At 41.6% G+C, this 18,789-nt stretch overlaps 1 protein-coding gene across 4 annotated transcripts in view; it reads right to left on the reverse strand.

The window, feature by feature from the left end:
- ELF1 (E74 like ETS transcription factor 1) overlaps positions 1–18,789 on the reverse strand; it is a 93,978-nt gene that overhangs the window by 17,674 nt on the left and 57,515 nt on the right. For all 4 annotated transcript variants that reach the window (XM_072850121.1, XM_072850122.1, XM_072850124.1 and 1 more), the window contains exons 3-5: positions 15,082–15,256; positions 5,912–6,019; positions 5,128–5,292 (exon numbers count right to left, since the gene is read on the reverse strand). In XM_072850121.1, the coding sequence (XP_072706222.1) occupies positions 5,128–5,292; positions 5,912–6,019; positions 15,082–15,256 (448 nt within the window). The remainder of the gene's footprint in view (positions 1–5,127; positions 5,293–5,911; positions 6,020–15,081; positions 15,257–18,789) is intronic.

The following is an 18,789-nucleotide window of genomic DNA, read 5'->3' on the forward strand; positions in this document are numbered from 1 at the left end:
ACCACCAGTCAGTCAAGCTGCAGTTTAAAAAAAACTAAATAAAAAAGAACAAGGACCTAAAAAGGGAAGAGATTTGATTCCCCAGTTCAGAGAGGATTCAATTTCTAGTAAGTTAGGAGCTCAGTTCTATGCTGAACTTTTTCAATTTCTACTATGCTCTTAGTAAAGATTACTCTTCTGGTAAAGATTATGCTCACTTTTCCAAAGTCCATGTACCTTGGAAATTTCTGTGGCTTTTTAGGTACTCTTAAGAGCACTTAAAACAGAAGAGGTGAGAAGAATAAGCTATTAACTGTGGGCAAGAGTTTAAACAGGAAAAGCTAGATGAAGTACAGAGCACCATCTTGTTAATTTATCACCAAATGGAATTTAGGGATAAAACAAGATAATCTGCTTGTTTAATAGATTGGAAGTCTCCACTGACAGCAGCAAACTACGCTGCCATGTGAAGAAAACATTTTTCAGTCCTGTTCTCTTTTATACCTTTCTCAACAGTGGCTACAGGTAAAGGAAAGTCACTTGTCTGCTTGTTAAGACGAGCAGAACCAGTAACAGGCTCTGAAAAACAGTGGTTTTTAAAATCATAAGCATGGTGGCTCTATCTGGCGAGGAAGACTGAAAGGAAGAAGTTAGTTACAACCAATGACAAGAATGAAGAACGTTGATTTGAAAATGTTGAGAAATCAACTACCTAAATGTAAGTGGAGTAAAAAATATAAGTCATGCTGAAGTATTTTTCAATATAAAACCTTGACCCTGTTCCTTTAGTAGTTCTCATTCCCTGCAATGTCAGCTTTTACAGGTAATGTAATTAATCAGAAACTTTCAGAACTTTCTTAGGAAATAAAAATTTCTCCTATCAGGTTTTGCAGTGACCCCTTAGAACATTGACAATACCTAAATTATTCGTGTACTACCGTTGCTCTTTTGAGAGGCAGAATAGACGAAGCAGATACAGGACTCAAAAACATATTTCTAGTCCAAATAACCTATTGTTATAATTAAAGACCTAAAAAAAGTATTTTTCTTTTTCTCTATTCACTGCATTTCCGAAGAGTTTATGTTCTACAGAGGCAAGACCAATAGCCCTGTGCAATCCTGTACACTATGACATTCCACTTTTGGTTTTGTTTTTTGGGGCTGTTTTAGTAAGTAAATGGCTCTGCTGCAGAGTAAGAGTGAGGGTTTTTCACTAGCTCTGAAAAAAAATGCTCAGTGCCAGCCTGCGCTGCCTGCTTTGTTCTAGACTTCCAGGTATCTATAAAGAAGTCATAAGAAACACTAGCTGAGGCACTCACCTTTTGACATTAGCAGTCTTGCTAAGTCCACCTTTGCACCTTTTTTTTTCCCTCTCTCTTTTTTTGACAGGGCATGGGGGAGGAGGGATAGCAAGCTGAGGGAGCTACAGTGAGGAAACTCCAGTAACACCTGGAGTCCTCTAATTTTCTTGCTTCCATTCAGACAGGATTCATGACTGAGGATGGGACATAAAGTTCAGCCATTGTCTTGGCCAGTAATGTGTTCCTTGATTTGAATGAAGATGGGAGGGAGGAAATCCTACAATATTGGGTTTTTTTCATACATCATCATATGAAAGGATAAACTGGAGTACATTTTTAGCAGCTTTGTTCCACTCACCATTATTGGTTGCAAAAATGTCTGTTTTCCCTAAAATGTCTAGATGAAGTCATTCTTGTATAGATTGGTTTCTACTGCTCAAGAAGTCCCTCAGGGTAACTTTGGCTAAGTGCTTTTCTCCTCTTAGATTTGTGTAATGGGAAGACTCTGTTGGGTGCTCATCTCATTTCCCCTCTTGTACAGGTGTAATGTACGCCATTAAGAAGTGATGAGTATTCTTTTTATGTAATTAATTATCTTGTGTCCAAATAGGATCAGGCCTTAAAAGAAAATGAAGTGGATGAGGGCTCAATTAGGTCATGACTGAACCACTGCTGGTCAACTTCAGGAAACCTAAGTATTGATCACATATAATTTATGCACTTCTGATTAGGGATAACCTAGGCTACTAAATATGAATACTAGTGCTACAGCAATTCTAGGCTCTCTTACCTCAGCCTAGCCTACTTCAGGACATCCTATTTGGACAATCCTCTACCAGAAACACATCCCAAGTTAGAAATCAGTGAAGAATGTGAAACTCGTTTACAGAAAGGTATTGATGTCACTGCTCTATATCTGGGCCAGAGATACTTAAGATGGTTTTAGACTACACTGCGAGCTATAATCTCCAGGCGCTGACTGATACCATCAAAAACACAGTTAACAGAGACACACAAAATATGTTTCCTTTGTTTAAAAGAAGATATTTTCTGAAAGCACATTAAGCATTAGCACGCTTCCTCCTTTGGTTTGATAGAGCATGAATTTGTTACCTTTCAGAGTACATCACTAAATTCCTTTTTAGGAGAGAATTTTACAAAGAGGAAGGATGAAGAATGTGCAAGAGCTAAGCCTTATGTGGGGCTACCATAATTTTGTATAGCTAATTAAATTTATAATTGGTATTTCCACTTTCCTATTTCCATGGTTGCAAAAACACTTCTGGTTAGAAAGTCATGCTACAAATGAATGTGATACTTAGAAAGTGAGATGCTCATCCTGATTAAATATTTTACAGAATCACAGAATCGTATAGGTTGGAAAAGACCTTTAAGATCATCGAGTCCAACCGTAAACCTAACACTACCAAGACCACCACTATACCATGTCCCTAAGCACCTCATCCAAACATCTTTTAAATACTTCCAGGGATGGCGACTCAACACTTCCCTGGGCAGCCTGTTCCAATGCTTGATCACCCTTTCAGTGAAGTAAAATTTCCTAATATCCAGTCTAAACCTCCCCTGGCGCAACTTGAGGCCATTTCCTCTTGTCCCATCACCACACCATTTATACCACACCAGAAAAAGTTCAATACATTTTCTTGCACTGTTTTCAATGTTTTTTGTTTAAAAAAATATAATGTATGTAAAAATATAATAAACAGTATATATCTAAAATATAATGTGTATATAACTTATGTGATCACCTACTGCCAGATACCTCCCATAGCAAAAATGGGACTGAAGGTACTAATATAGCAAATTTCGAAGTTTCTTTCTCTGACATCCCTTTGTTTTTCCTGTCTTTCTGATCAGCAGCTCAGTGCTCAGACATTCATGAGTACAAACATCATGTTGAACACAGGTTTGGAGTTGAGCAGATGGGTTGGATACAGCTCTGCTGCTGCAGCAATAAGGCCGACAAGGAAAGGAAGTGAAGTCACCCCATCACTTCTGGAGAACATTTTCTTGGAGGAGCTCTACTTGGCAGTGCCATTCTGGCTCAGTTAGCTAGCAATGCTCTGCACAATGCAACCCTACAAGTTCAGCGGATGGATTATATATGCTAGAAGTCTACAAAATCATGAGTGGTATCGATAGGGCAAAATGACCACGGTCCTTTGCCCTGCCACAAAACTGACCAAAGGAAGGGAAACAGATGGCACTTTAAAAAACAAACAAACAAACAAACCCCCACCCCCACACTGTACGTCATCCTGAAGTGCACTACAAAATTACTAACATTTTGCAGTAATTGTTGTACACCAATGCCTTACAAATCCCTGGACATTTTGAAGTAAACTTTAGCATCACTCAGAACACACCATCTACCTCATGAAGTCTCAACTTCATCGTAAACTAGTAGTTAATGAAACACGAAGCTGATGCATCTTTTCTAGTATTTTTTCTATCCGATGTAACTGTCAAAAACAAACACACACATTTGCTGTGAAGCAACTGGTTTTCTAACCTACAGCTAGAGAGGAGGAAGGAGTGGGAGTAAGCAGCAGCACAACACGAAAGAGGGTATGAAAGCATCAAGCCAAGGTTAAATGTCTGGCAGACAGCGGCACCTTGTTTTGACCTACATAGCAGCCAACATTAAAATGAAGAAGAAAAGAAAAGAACAAAACCAAAAAAACAGTTTAAAATCCTCTTACAGTTGGTTATCTTGCAGTAGTGTGCACAGCACGGTAGTTTCCCCAGCAGCACTCTCAGGGCAGCTGCTGGTAAAGCTCTCCTCCACAGCGGTTTCAGTTCAGCTTTCTTACGGGAATCAGAGACTTCCCGACCCACACCCGTCCCTACCAGACCTTGTGACACACACAGGGCCCAGGAGGCTTCCCCAACGTTTCCGCAAGACAGTACTCTCTGTCTCACAGATAACGACTCCCAAAATTTGGGAGTATGATGGTTGCATTAGCAGCAAAAATGTACTCTCATTCAGCAGGAGTATAACTAGGTAGCAGGAGTCCTGTTCTGGAAGGCTTTTTTTCCACTGGGGAACCTGTCCAAGTCCTAATGCACTGGTTCAGCCCAGGATTAGTTCCAGAAACATAACTCTCTTGTTTTATTTATTTTTTTTTTTAAATTCATTGCAACAGCACCTTACATCTCTCTGCACTCCATGACCCTCTTCCACTGTAGACATCAGCTTCAGGACCTCTGACAAGGTCCATACTGAAGCAGGTTGGGAAAACAGGAGCAGAAGGTCTGACTAACACCATGTAACTTCATTACTCTTCAGCACAGCACCGACTCCAATGGAACATCACTCAATGGACACTGTAAATGTCATCTACCGCAAATGAGACTAATGCTTACTACAGCATGCAGCTTTTTAGAAAAAAAAATGTAAACCTTTCATATTCAAGAAAAGCGAAAAAATCCTCCTCATTCTCATCCCATATTCTGAACAGATCAAGTACCTTTATTTGAAGCTCAATAGGAGCTAATTAAAGTACTTCAGCATTTATGGTAACAAAAGCTCTATAGCTTGTATTGCAATTCTGCTCTGAAGAGAAACTATAAATAGGAACAAGCAGAGATCCATGTTTCCTGTGGTATAAGCCATCATCGCTACCTCTCCGACATCGTTAGCATCTAAGCACCAGTATCTGTGCTTACACTACCTAGTAAGAAAATGCTTTCTCTGTATTTCTAGCTAAGCCCACTCACTTATTTTGACCTGACACCCAGAATGGTTCCAGACACCTACAGGGGAGGTGAGCATGCCACCCACTGCTCTCCTTCTCCACACTGCTGTTCTCCAGTAGCATCTTACCTTTTTTCTTCTTTGGTTGTTCAAATTCTGGAGTCTCTGGTGATTCAGCATAAGGATCTGGTGCTTGGTGAACTTCCACCACTTCGGGGATCCCATCAAGTGTGACTGACACGTGTGTAATAGGAGCCACCATATCGTCATCTTCAGTTGCGCCAAACATAGTTGCTTAAGGGAGAGGGACAATAGGAATATTTTCACACAGCCACAAGGACTTTTAAAAGCTACTTGTTACAGCAAATGTTTAAACATAGAATGAAATAAAACTATGACATTTAAGGCCTTCATGGGAGAGAAGACCAGTTCATAACGGAAAATATCCACCCACAACATTTTACACAAGCAGAAGCAATATTAAAATAGAACAATTCAATGACATAACCCACTCCCCAAAAAAGCACAATTATTTGGTGATCATACTTTTTAATTAATATTTAAGACAATCTGCAGATGTAAGTGTATATTCTTTTATCTTGGCAACATAAACAGACTCATTCTCTATCAGCCAAACAAAACACAGCAGTGTAAACAACCTTGCTTCATTCACACCTTCCCTTTGTAATTTTTGCTTCCTTCTCCTATCTGTCAATGTTCAACTCTGGCATGACAATGAAATCTTTCATTGCATACACCACTGGATTTCTGATAATCCAAACTACGTACATAAAGTCTACCTGGAAGCAAAATCATCCTACCCCTTTCAAGCAGCCATGCTGCACTAAATCCCTCCTCATTTCATAAACAAACAAGGTAAATACAGACTGGATTTGATTTCATAAAAACTTACTTATTCTTTTTTCATCCAACATAGGACCAGGGGAGTCCATATTGAGAAGTGCTTCAGCAGCCTCGATTGTTTCCATTGTTTCATCTCCATTATGACAAGAGGCTTCAACTAAAAGGAAGAGAAAATAACTAATTCATAACAAGCTACAAACTGGACTTAAAGCTTAATGTGATACTTATTCCTATTTCATTTCTAGGAAAAAAAAAGTGGTAACGATGGTCTTCTACTAGATGAGTAGTAACAGGTTATCTGGGGAGAAAACGCACACTGCAATCATGTAATTTATTTAATACACTACATTTTTCAGATTGTATGTGTTAAAAAAAAAAACCAACCCCAAATGCTTTGTTTCTGCCTCGTCTTTCTAACCCCTTCCTTTGCTGATCAAGCACATGCAGTAAAACACAACACCCACAAACCCTAAGAAATTACTACCACAAATAACATTCCAGACAGTATCCTTTAAAAAAAAAATTGCTAATTTCTTCTTATGGTGGTCCAAAGGAAGCAAATTCCATAATCAAGAGATGCTCACCAAAAATATCCTATCATTTAGCCTGGAGGACAGACAAGAAAATACTCCACAACTTCTATTAGAGAGCTAATGATCTAAAGGTGTAACTGAACCCTAAACCATTCAAATCTGTGGGAATTATACATAGGGCTAACAGCACAGGCTCCAGGAACACACTGGAAAGCAAACATAAAACACAACCAGCAATACAGAGGGCTGAAAAACTTTTCAAAAATTTTGACTACTAGACAAGCCCTCATCAGTTTCATGAGGGTGGTCATTAGACAAATCCAAAGTTCTTGAACATTAATTAATAATTAAGGTCATGTGAAGCTACACACACAAAAAAATCCAATAAAATGTCATTTCTTTCCCAACACCTAAAGAAGATTTGCAAAATAACAGCTGTCCAAGAAACTAATATTGGTTTCACTGGAGAAGTATCTTACCAGGGGATTATTTTCAAAGTAATTATAACATGACAAACAAGTTAGATGTTAGTTCCAGTACCTGGTACCGTAAACTTTTAGAACTGTTTAACACATTATTTCAGAAATTACTCTTTGTTGGATGGAAATGCACGGGCCAGGCCTCCTTATCCTTTGCCACGAATTTGAAGCCACGTTGGGGAATTCGTTTGCATCTATCAAAGCAGTACAAAGGTCTGCATTAGTATTCCCCTCCCTAGGACACCAAGGAACCTCAGTTACTTTTTCAAGTCCCGTAATGAGTCAGCTTCACACCCTCTCTCCCTGTTTAGCTTTCAGGAATTTTGGGTGGAGCAGTCACAAAAAAAAAAAAAAAAAAAAAAAAAAGGAGACAGACTGACTGACAGAGCAAGCAAAAATGCACCATAAAACACAACACAATGACCTTGGAACATTTCTGCTTCATATAAAAGCAAGAAGTTTATGCCAGAAAGCAGAATTTCTATACTTAAAAAAAAAAAAAAAAAAAAAAACGAAAAACCACAGTAACAACAAAGCGCCCAGCTCAGTAGCACTAAACAATCACATAATTAAAAAAAACAAACACCACCACCCCCCCCCCTTTCACCCCAAATGTTTACAGCTTCAGCAACCATATCATTAGGAGAGGGCAAAGACCGAATGTAGACATTCACGCATCAGCCCTACCTCCTCCACCCAGCTGTGATTTACAGGCAGCACATGGAGCTCAGAAGCCTCCTTACCTTCTGTATTTTTTCTTGACCTTAGTCCTACCATGCCCCAAGTGTCAGAAGCTCACACCAACACACATTAAAGTAGAGACGGGTGTTGGGAACCCCTGACTCACACAGCAACTCACCCTGTTGTCTACAGGACCCCCTCCACCCCATGTCTTGCACATTCAGCTAGTTCAGGACCTCTACCTTCTGGCTGTCATCTCCAAACAGGCTTAAGAAATGAGAAAGGCAGAGTTGGGGAGGCAAACAGTGTGAATCACAGAATTGTATAGGTTGGAAAAGACCTTTAAGATCATCGAGTCCAACCGTAAACCTAGCACTGCCAAGTCCACCACTAAACCATGTCCCTAAGCACCACATCTACACACCTTTTAAATACCTCCAGGGATGGTGACTCAACCACTTCCCTGGGCAGCCTGTTCCAATGCTTGAGAACCCCTTCCATGAAGAAATTTTTCCTAATATCCAATCTAAACCTCCCCTGGCACAACTTGAGGCCATTTCCTCTTGTCCTATGGCTTGCTACTTGGGAGAAGAGACCGACCCCCACCTCTCTACAGCCTCCTTTCAGGTAGTTGTAGAGAGCAATAAGGTCTCCCCTCAGCCTCCTTTTCTCCAGGGCTAAACAACCCCAGTTCCCTCAGCTGCTCCTCATAAGACTTCTGCTCCAGACCCTTCACCAGCTTCGTTGCCCTTCTCTGGACACGCTTCAGCACCTCAATGTCTCTCTTGTAGTAAGGGGCCCAAAACTGAACACAGGATTCGAGGTGCGGCCTCACCGGTGCCGAGTACAGGGGGAAAAGGGTGAAGAGCCAAGGGAAGGTAGTGAGTATGGACTACAGTCCTGGCTTGGGAAGCCATAGAGCAAGACGGGGCAGCAAACCGCTGACAATTTTGTTGTGCAGCTTGCAGGCTCCGGAGCTCAGCCGCAGAGTGTCTCAGCCCCAAGAACCGAAGAGCATCCCTAAGGAATGCCTGGCCAGCTGAGGAGGAGACTGAACCAAGCACAGCCCATGCAGTATGCGGGCATGCCCGTGCTCAGCCCGGCACTGCTGACTTGATTGCTTCTAGTTCTAAGCTTTACCTGGATGGGAAGTTTCCATATCATCTACCAGCATAACGAAGACCACAATAAGGATGTCACCCTAAATATAGGCACACAGCACTGCCAATACAGCTGTCAGCAGTTCTGACATTGTCTGAATGGATGGGAAGGTAACCCACCACGATTCAGCTCAGCTGAAGCCACCGAGCAAGGCTGGTTTACGCCATCACATACAATTTAAAAGCCAGCAGTGGTACCCCCTGGTTCTCAGTGCTGCGGGCGGGGAGGAGGGAGCAGCTGCTGTTTGCCGTTTCCCTGGCGAGGGCTCTGCGAGGAACAAACCCTCCTGCTTGCTTTCAGGTGCTGAGGTGATGGAGCAGAGTCAATTCTTCACTCTGAATAATGGCAGGCGAGGCAAAGGTTGCCAGCTTTATATCACTGTTACACCATATGGCTAAAAATCAACCATCGATATCCAAGACTAATGAAAGGAACTTATAAGAGTCATATAAATAACGTAAACATAGAAATTAATATGATTCAATGCTCACAGAAAAAACATAAGGAGTGCCACCTATCTGTCTATCCACAGACACAGGATGGCAAAAGTAAGTTTCTTAACCACGTTAATGCCCTTGCTAACACCCATCAAGCCTCCTCTTAGACAATAACTTCACAAGGTGGTTTGAGCCAAATTAATATTTCCCTGTTGCTGAAAAAACAAGGGCTGTGCCTCTTCCTCCCATCTCTGCCCCTGGTTCATGATCCAAATTCCTGTCACTTAACACAAGCCAGGCTTCATGCTTTTCGATCACACAGCGAGACAGTTTAGTTTTATAAAATGGCTCAGAAGAAGTTTTTTGGGTTTTGCTGGGTCAGCAAGTTGAATGACAAGAACTCAAGAGCTAACACAAACAAGGTGTGGGGCACCACACAGAGGAGATGGAGCACCACCTCTCTGTCCTACTGGCAGCAAGATGCTAATTTGCATCACTCAACTTGAGACAGTGCTCGGAGATAACCAACTCAACTACCAAAGGCAAGTTGGTGTCTGTTATTTTAGTTTTTCTCTTAATGTTGCAGAAAGGTATTCCAATCACTGGCAAGTTATGATACAGTCATAAATTTAACAAGAATTGGGATGAAACAGCTTATTTGTTACACGTCGGCAAAGTCAGAGCTGAAAGAACGGTGGTGGGGGAGGTCATTTCTGAGAAGCATTAGATTTCAAATGTTATCTTAAGTAAGGAGAAACTTTTTTTAAATAAAGAGGAAAAAAGAGGGAGAAAAAGGAAAAAAGAGGGAAGGAAAAAAGGAAAAAGAAAAAAGGGGGGGAGAAAAAGAAAAAAGGGGGGGAGAAAGGGGAAGAAAAGGGGGGGAAGAAAAGGGGGGAAGAAAGGGGGGGGAAGAAAAGGGGGGAAGAAAAGGGGGGAAGAAAAGGGGGAAGAAAAGGGGGGAAAAAGGGGGGAGGAAAAAGGGGGAGGAAAAAAGGGGGAGGAAAAAGGGGGAGGAAAAAAGGGGAGGAAAAAAGGGGGAGGAAAAAAAGGGGGAGGAAAAAAAGGGGGAGGAAAAAAGGGGGGAAGGGGAAAGAAGAAGGGGGAGAAAAAAGGGGGAGAAAAAAGGGAGGGAGAAAAAAAGGGGAGGGAGAAAAAAGGGAGGGAGAAAAAAAAAGGGGAGGGAGAAAAAAGGGGGAGAAAAAAAGGGGAGAAAAAAAAGGGGGGAGAAAAAAGGGGGGAGAAAAAAAGGGGGGAAAAAAAGGGGGGAAAAAAAGGGGGGGGAAAAAAGGGGGGGGAAAAAAAGGAGGGGAAAAAAGGGGGAGAAAAAAAGGGGGAGAAAAAAAAAGGGGGAGAAAAAAAGGGGGGAGAAAAAAAGGGGGGAGAAAAAAGGGGGGAGAAAAAAGGGGGGAGAAAAAAGGGGGGAGAAAAAAAAGGGGGGAGAAAAAAAAGGGGGGAGAAAAAAGGGGGAGAAAAAAGGGGGGAGAAAAAGGGGGAGAAAAAAGGGGGGAGAAAAAAGGGGGAGAAAAAAGGGGGGGGAAAGGGGGGGGAAGGGGGGGAAAGGGGGGGGGGAAAGGGGGGAGAAAAAAGGGGGGGGAGGAGGGGTGGAAGGGAAAACCACACCCAAAAGTAACTTCATTTTTTTTCCCAGGGTACTCTACAAGTTCTTGTTTATCTGAGCAAGCCACAAATGTAAGCCTCTGTATCTGCCCACCAATTACAGCCCAGTTACTGCGAATGCAGATTCGCTATGAATCAGCGCTCGCAGTTAGCGCGAGGCCTGCCCAAACACAGCTTTCTGCTCTTCTCACCTGGTGAAGAAAGAAACTATGCCTCACGCTGGAAGCTCCCCGCCTCAGTCCAAAGTCCTGCTTTCCCTACTCCTGCCCAGAGTCTTTTTTGAAAGCTTTACACTGCTTTCAGCGATGCTGTCCCGCTCCCGTTGCTTCCCCAGTGGCTGGCATCTCCGTAGAGTGGACAACACGAGTCCTTGTCCGGGCCAAGACAAGGGCTTTGCTAGTCACAGCTGTGTTTAAATTCAGTGCTGGTTTTACTATAGACAAAAACAGGGACCGCAGAGCCTCAAAATAGCATCGGAAGAAATCTGAAGTTGCTAAAAGCAGAAAGAGATCCATTAAATATGGACAGAGCCCCCTTTTGCAGAACAGCTGGCTGTTAAATTTAAGTGATTGCTTTTTAATATCAACTCTGAGCTGACTGTTAACTGACACTGGGAAACTGAGTTTAAGAACACAGGCATTTCAGGAGACCTACACATCACCCTTCATTTTCTTTTTAAATAAGGTTTTAAAATTTGTAAGGAAAATAATCTCACTGGGAAGCTATATGAAAAAACCCTCACTGTTTCTCACCAGATGCTATGTGCAGCAGTGAGTAATTTCTTTATAAAGTAACTGAAACTGTACCTGTTTTTTTACAATTGGCATCTCGTCAACTCAAAATCCTCACAGATTAACACTATCAAGTTCGGTTTCCACCTAACTACTCCTCTGGATTTCTTTGTAGCATCGTGAACAATCACCAAAGACACTGGGTTTGTGCAGGACTGCAGCACCTAACATCTCTTTGTCTTCATTCTCCTACCTGACCAGCTTGGCTTGTGCCACAAATGCTAGAGCTTCACCAAATGTACAAGCCAAATGCTACCGAACTTCAAAATGCTGTAAAATAACTTCTGAACTGGTTATTAAGCACCTTTATCCATCTATGAAAATGCATACTTCCATGCTCCCAATTCAGCCTAGGGCACAGGGCATCTAAGCGCAAATTTTCTGTCCCTCCTCCTTCATCCCCATAAACTGTCTCAGCGCAGCTGCTTCCTTGATCCCATCAAAACACCACCAGAACAGGTGAATCGCAAAATGGCACGGTTTGATTAACTGTTATTTTTCTAAATTAAACTGGCCAGCCATGGCAAAGTTTAAAAACAAACAAACAAAAAAGTTTTCAGGAAGTTGCATAATCCAATTAGTTCCTCCTTCCTATGCATCTTATAACCATAATTAGTCACATTAAGAAGGTAAATAAAGTGTAGCAAATTGTACCATCTGACAAGTTGACCTAGAATCTATTCTGCACAAAACATTATCCCCTGTATTTTTCATAGGAAAAATAAAACAATTCAATATTCCCTTTAGAGATAAAACTTCATTCAAGACCAAATGCTCCCAATTTATTTTCTTAATCACCCTTTACTACATGATGGTTAATCATTTAAAGTCCCATAATACTGGCAACAAACTGACCATATAAATTGCCATTGCGGTTTTTCCAGGGAAAAGTACTTTTAAAGACAAGGGTGATAAGACAAGTCTGCCTATTCAGTATAAATATTTAAAGTGTGAGCATTAATCTAACTAAAAAGCGGGTTGCTAGCCATCTTTCAGCAGGGTTTCATGTGAAACAGATGCTGTTCTTAGTTTTCTGCAGGTTATAATTTATACTACAGGTATGTAATCACCGATGTGCAATAGCTGTGGTTTTGAAGGGCTGAAGCTACATCCTATAGATGGAAGAACCTACCAGTGTCCATCATTCTGCAGACAGATCCCTAAAAACTAATTACTTCAGTTTCAGGAGACCTAGTGCTCATTTCTGTTAGTTTAGGAGAAAAGAGAAGCTTAATGTATGACAGAGTCATAAAACAGTACTAAAAAACTGGCAACTTTAAAAAAAACCCAAATCCTGCATATTAAGCAGCCATTTTTCTGTAACGTTTAGTCACAAATGATGGCAGTTTCAGTTTCGTTTTGCTGTGAACTTCAGTCTTATGAATATTTTAACATGGAATTAGTACAGTCTTTATAATGTCTGATCCTTTCTCAAAGGCACAATGTGGAAGTGACTGAAAAAACTGGTACAAACTTCAAAGAGCAAAACAATGCATTTCACTGCTGAGACCAAACACACGCCATGACAAAAAATCAAGACGGGAACTTCAAAGAAGGGAGGGAAAAAAAAAAAAAAAAGCTGCTGAAAAATAGAGTAAGTGGGAAATTTCAGTTATGATTAGCCCCATTTCAGAGGCAGCCTACGGCAAGCCATGCTTGAACCAGATCTCTTCCATGGCAGCCTTGCAGTTCAAACAGGCAGTTGCGGTCACAGCCAATGCTTGCGTGCAGCAGGCAGGGAGGTGACAGGGGCTCCTTCCGCAATGTCCTCTCCTCATCTCCTGTGGGGTGCCTTCGCACCCCTGGGCTCACGAATTCTGCCCCACTGGAGCCAGGCAGGATGGCTCCCTGCCAGAAACCAGGGGCTGAGCTGCCAGTGCTGCCCGCCTTGCATCCTGAGCAGGAGCTTTCAGCAGCGGTGCTGGTCCCTGTCCGGCCTGGGCTCATCCAGCGCTGCAAAACCAGGCACTTTCCTTTCCAAGGAAACCCACAGCACGCACAGTAGCTAGCGGGATGGAGAGTGCGAAACAGACAATTAGTTAATGCCTCCTTCACAACAATAATCTCTGCAAAGTGGCAGCTCCGGTTTTCTAAGGACTTTGCCTTTAAAGAAAACCAGATTGCTTGAACTACAATGGATGATGGGAACAATACCGTACTTGTCTGCCTCCGAAGTATCCCAGAAACCCTTGGACACCATCAGTTACAAGGATTACATATTTTCAGTCTCTGGCAGCAATTTGCAAACCCTTCTCATGTGACCAGCAACAAAAAAATGTTAACAAGAGCATTCACAAAAGTGGAGTTTCACAATTACTCATGCAAGTAAAAATTCACACATAATATATTACAGTGAATATGGATTCATAAAAACGATCTACTATGAAAAATTCACACAGCCGCATTAAGTGGTGCTTAAGTAACACACTGAGGAAATGCCAGTTGCAGTGTGAATAATTAATATGAATAGCAAGTGAATAGTTGGCAAGAGGTCTCAACCTGAAATAATGTTTAAGTATGTAAAACCTTCTTGAATAATCAGCTAACTTATTTGTACGGTCACAGTCTGTTCACAGATAATTCACTACTATCAAAAAAAAAAAAGAAGCCATATTTATCAGATAAAACCATTTACTGAGAACAGCTCACGTCAATTTACTCTGTGAACTGTTCGTCATGTCAAGTTTTGTTGAGTTTTTGTTTTGCTTTTGGTGGTAGAAGATTGTATCAGAGCATGCCTTTGGAAGTAATGTCAAAAGCATGACTGAAACCAGCAAGCTGTCTCCAGCCCTGGAGACAGTCCAGGTGTGGAGCCTAATGGCTGAAAGAAGACACAGAAGCAGATCCTCACCTTATGAAGTATCTACCCCACCTTTCAGACTTGTTCTGCAAAATTGCTTCAAATGCATGCATTCAGTGAGAGGCTGTTTTTTAAAAAAAAATGTGACATATCTTCGAGCTTTCCTCTTGAGAATTGTTTTCTCTTTGGGGCTACTTTTTCTAACAGAATTTATACAGAACATCTATATTTTAGGTGTTAATCATTATTAGAGATCCAAAATGCATATTACGCTGAGCATACTTACAGCAGTAAGTCAGGCTAACGTGCACATTTTATGGCACATTGTATACCCTCAGGAAGCTAAAAGCAGAACATCTACTCAAGCTGCATATTCCTGCTTTTTGATATGTATGTTTACTTAAGTACGTACCAACCATTAAATAAGAGCAAACAAATCCTATTGAAGAGCAAAGAAAAATCTTGTTGGTACTCTGAGCAGGACTCTGTCTTAATCTCTGTTGATGGATGAAACTCTTGACCGTTATCAGCTGTGCAGCTGGGATTGCAAGCCACCTGCTAATGGTATTAATGCCATTTTCTCTGTCTCGTACAGAATTAACAGCATTCAATACTACTATAATTTTGTTTCCTGTTGTTTTTTGTCATTAAGCTTTTTCCACCATTAGCCACAGCCATCTTGGTGCAAAAACATGGCACAGAAATGTTCTTATTGCCAACCTGTGAGGGTGATATCATCATCATCTATGATTTGCTCTTCTGCGACGTCCAGAGAGCTCTCGGTGATCATGTCACTAGGTTCATCCACGCAGGTTAAGCCAGAGTAGTTGTGTAGGAGGTCTGCGCTAGGAACATGCTCCACGATGACAGCAGGGAAAATAGACGGATCACCAAGCTGGGGGGTGGAAAAAAGAAAATTAAAATAATGATAGTTAGACTACATCCAATCTAACCACTTACTGATTAATATTTCAAGAGACCTATACCACATCACTTGAATATTAGACCATCAGGAGGGAGTACCAAAGAACAACATGATTTTTAGCACATAAAACCAAGTAGCAGCAGTGTCTCACTATGGGCCAGAGGCTGAGTATCACTGTAGTATCTAATACATTGACTTTACTCTGGCAGGTAATACCAGACTCCCACGACACTATTTTGCAGCATGAAAGCTGACAATACTGAGGAGTGGCACAGCACAGTAAATGCTAAACTTTGCTGGCAATAATACTGAGCAAGCAACTTGCTGCAAGCACCTTAATCTTTTGCTCTTCCTGTCAAGCTGGAGGTGGAGGAGTCCTGTGGCTGTCAGGAGTGGGCGAAGCTTTCACAGGCACCAAGTTTCCCAGGAGACACTAGTTGAAGATCACTTTTTTAGGGGACACTTGCTACAAATGTAACAGGGAGTGCTTTTCTAATTATTTTCTAATTCTTATGGCTTTAGTCACTTGACATTACTTCCCCCCCGCTTTCCTTCCTAAGTCTGCTTTCAGACATCATCCTTCTGTCTCAATAGTTATTTTGCATCAGATGGAGAAGAAAAGGGGCAGCTGGGAAGACAGAAATCAAGCTGACCAGTAATAATAATAATATGCACACTGTCTGAAAAGGCAACCATTCAAGAGGAAGAGGTTTTCAGAAAATACCATTTACTACAGACACAGTATTTTCCAAAGCAAGTCTTCTAAAATGGCATTTGCAAGAAGAAAGTCATAGCTGATGATAGCAGAGCAGGCTCAAAGAAAGTCTAGTGTAACTCTAAGGCTCTCTCACTATAAAAATATATCACATTATGGATGTGGCAAGCTTAAGAACAAGAAAACAACCCCAAAAGTTGCTAAAACATGTTTCTGAAAAAAACAGTATATGCACATTTGGTCTCACCCTCCACAGAGCACAGATATGCACGGATCAAGCAGTTTTTTTATCTAACCACACAAGAAAAAACCCCAACCATATGATTATGAGCTTGCTTAGGGATTGCTCATGTCTCACAATCTTGCCACTATGCACACCGCCACCAATGGAAAATGGTAGAGCTATTGGCTCAGCACAGACAACAGCTATGGGAGTAAGCCTCTCCTAGGGAAGAGCCTGGAACTTAGAGTACTGAAAGTAGAAAGTGCAATTAGAAGTTTTAAAAGGCAGTAATTACCACTTTAAATTGCTCTGTGTTTTGTAAAACATGTCTCAGTAACAACTGTGGTAAAGGGCAATCAGGAAAAAAGGAAGAACTAAGAAACAAAACTAGTATTTCTATGGGCTTCTATCATGGACAGCCTGCTAAACAAACAAACAAAAAAACCCCAAACAACAAAACCAAAAGCAAAAAACAAATAACCTACCTAGTCTACCAAACAGAAGCTTCAAAATAGAGTAACACGGTACAAGATCGATAAAAATGAACAAAGGGCAGACCAGTTAAAGCCCTCTCATGCGATCATGTTGCCAGACAATGGGCGTATATCAAGTCAAGCAATGAGACAGCTTCTACGCCACACCTTTGTGGCCACCTCTCTCCGAGGATGCACCTTGCTTGGGCTGAGAAACCGGGACCCACTGGTGGCCAGGAGGTCCCTGCTGCTCCTCAGAAAGCATCGTGTTCACATTGCACATCCTGTTTGTTTACTGACCCTAACATCCCAGATCCTATCTGCTTCCAGGCAAGAGTAAACAAATAGATTTGATTAAATAAAACCAAATCAGTAAAAAAGATAAAGCACTGTAAAGAGAGAAGAAAAAGAAAATACTGTGTGCATTAAAAAAGGTTTTATTTTCAACAGTATGTTCCAGAAACCAGAAGGAAGATGGTCCGTGGCAGTCTCATTACCAAGATAAAATTCATGCTACAGAAATAGTTTAAGCACCCCAATTTCAGTAATATGCCACTGTATATAACTTCTGGGATGAAGTGACATATATTGTATGCCCATATATGTAACTACATTTAAAAAAAAAATAAAAAAGGATTACACATGACACTCCACTCAGGCTCCTGTCACCTGCAAGCTTTGCAAGTACCTGTTCAATATTTTCCTGAGCAGGTAAAAACTGTGGATTTTAGATAGGGAAGATGCTAGTAAGACAATTTCAGTCTTCTCATCCTGCTCTAGCTCATAGACATTAGGGGTGAAGTACATCTCACCTAACTTCAGACAGCTGTGGTGCAAACGCTTGGACTTGAGCTAGTAACCCTAGGTTTCCTTCAGAGACAACAGAGAGAAATGGGTACTTCCCAGGGCACAGTTTTAGGCTCCTGTGCTATCACAGGATGAATCATGCCCTAAAAATGCCTATTCCTCTCTGTTGACTATGAAAGGGTGGAAGCGTTAGGGTGTCTATTTCTGATGTAGGCGTCCATCTCCTACATGCTCATCGGCAAATGGCCAGCTGCCTCCCCGCCATGTCTTCGAAGCGAGGCGCTCCTTCCTCCCTGCTTCTGCCACTGCACCAGCTCAATAGCTGCGGCGTCTGCAGCAACATATCAAGTTGCCCGTCCTTATGATAAGCCTCATGTTAGCTTCTCCTGGATAAAAAAATTACTCTGCCTCAGCACCGTCCTTCTCCAATGACTGACGCTCACATCACTGACTTGGCTTCTGAGAGGCAAAACCACCTCCAGCACTGCTGTTATTCTTTAGTGGGGACAAGTCATAAAAAACTGTTTCAGAATAATAAATGAAACACAGACAAAACCACCCGATTGTCACACGTTTTCAGCTCAGTTTCTCAAAGCCTTATTTATATTACACCCTACTCGTCGCTCTGCTGTGAAACCTAATTACAAAAGCCCAAGCATCCATGTGTTACTGAAACACACTTCACTGCTGACCGAAACATTTCCTGTGGTACTGAATAGTGCTGCTGTCACACATCCCAGCAGCAGTTGGTTTGATCCATATCATCAGATGTGATCTGCTCTGCAAGGTTAAACTGTATTTTGACCATGTCTAAAAACAACCACCCTACACGTACTCCAACACAGCCACTGTGTGTGTCTACAGGCAGAGAAACTCCCATGGCAGGGGAATACCTCGTCGCTTGAACTCGGCACTGGACTGTCTGAGGAGCTTGCTGACACACTACGCGTCCGAAAGACAAGAGACGAACAGAAAAGCATTCACTCATGGTAAGACACTTGAAATGTGGTTTTCTTTAAATTAATAACAATTTTGAACTAGAAGGGTCAGAGTAAATACCAGTTCTTGTGGCCTTTTATTTTAAAACCATTGGTACACCTGCTTCCAACTTATACCTTACGGAGGTACAATGTATGGATTTTCTTTCCTGCCACAGTTGTGAAAAGGCAAGGCTGGAACAAATATGTAATATGCTTTCAGAGAGAAAGCATTCACGCAACTGCAAACAAATCTAATTTGAAATGCATTTTTGTGGAAATTGTCATCACTTTTTTGTACAATATTT

The sequence above is a fragment of the Ciconia boyciana genome, chromosome 1 (genome assembly GCF_034638445.1).
Source record: "Ciconia boyciana chromosome 1, ASM3463844v1, whole genome shotgun sequence".
NCBI classification, from domain to species: Eukaryota; Metazoa; Chordata; class Aves; order Ciconiiformes; family Ciconiidae; genus Ciconia; species Ciconia boyciana.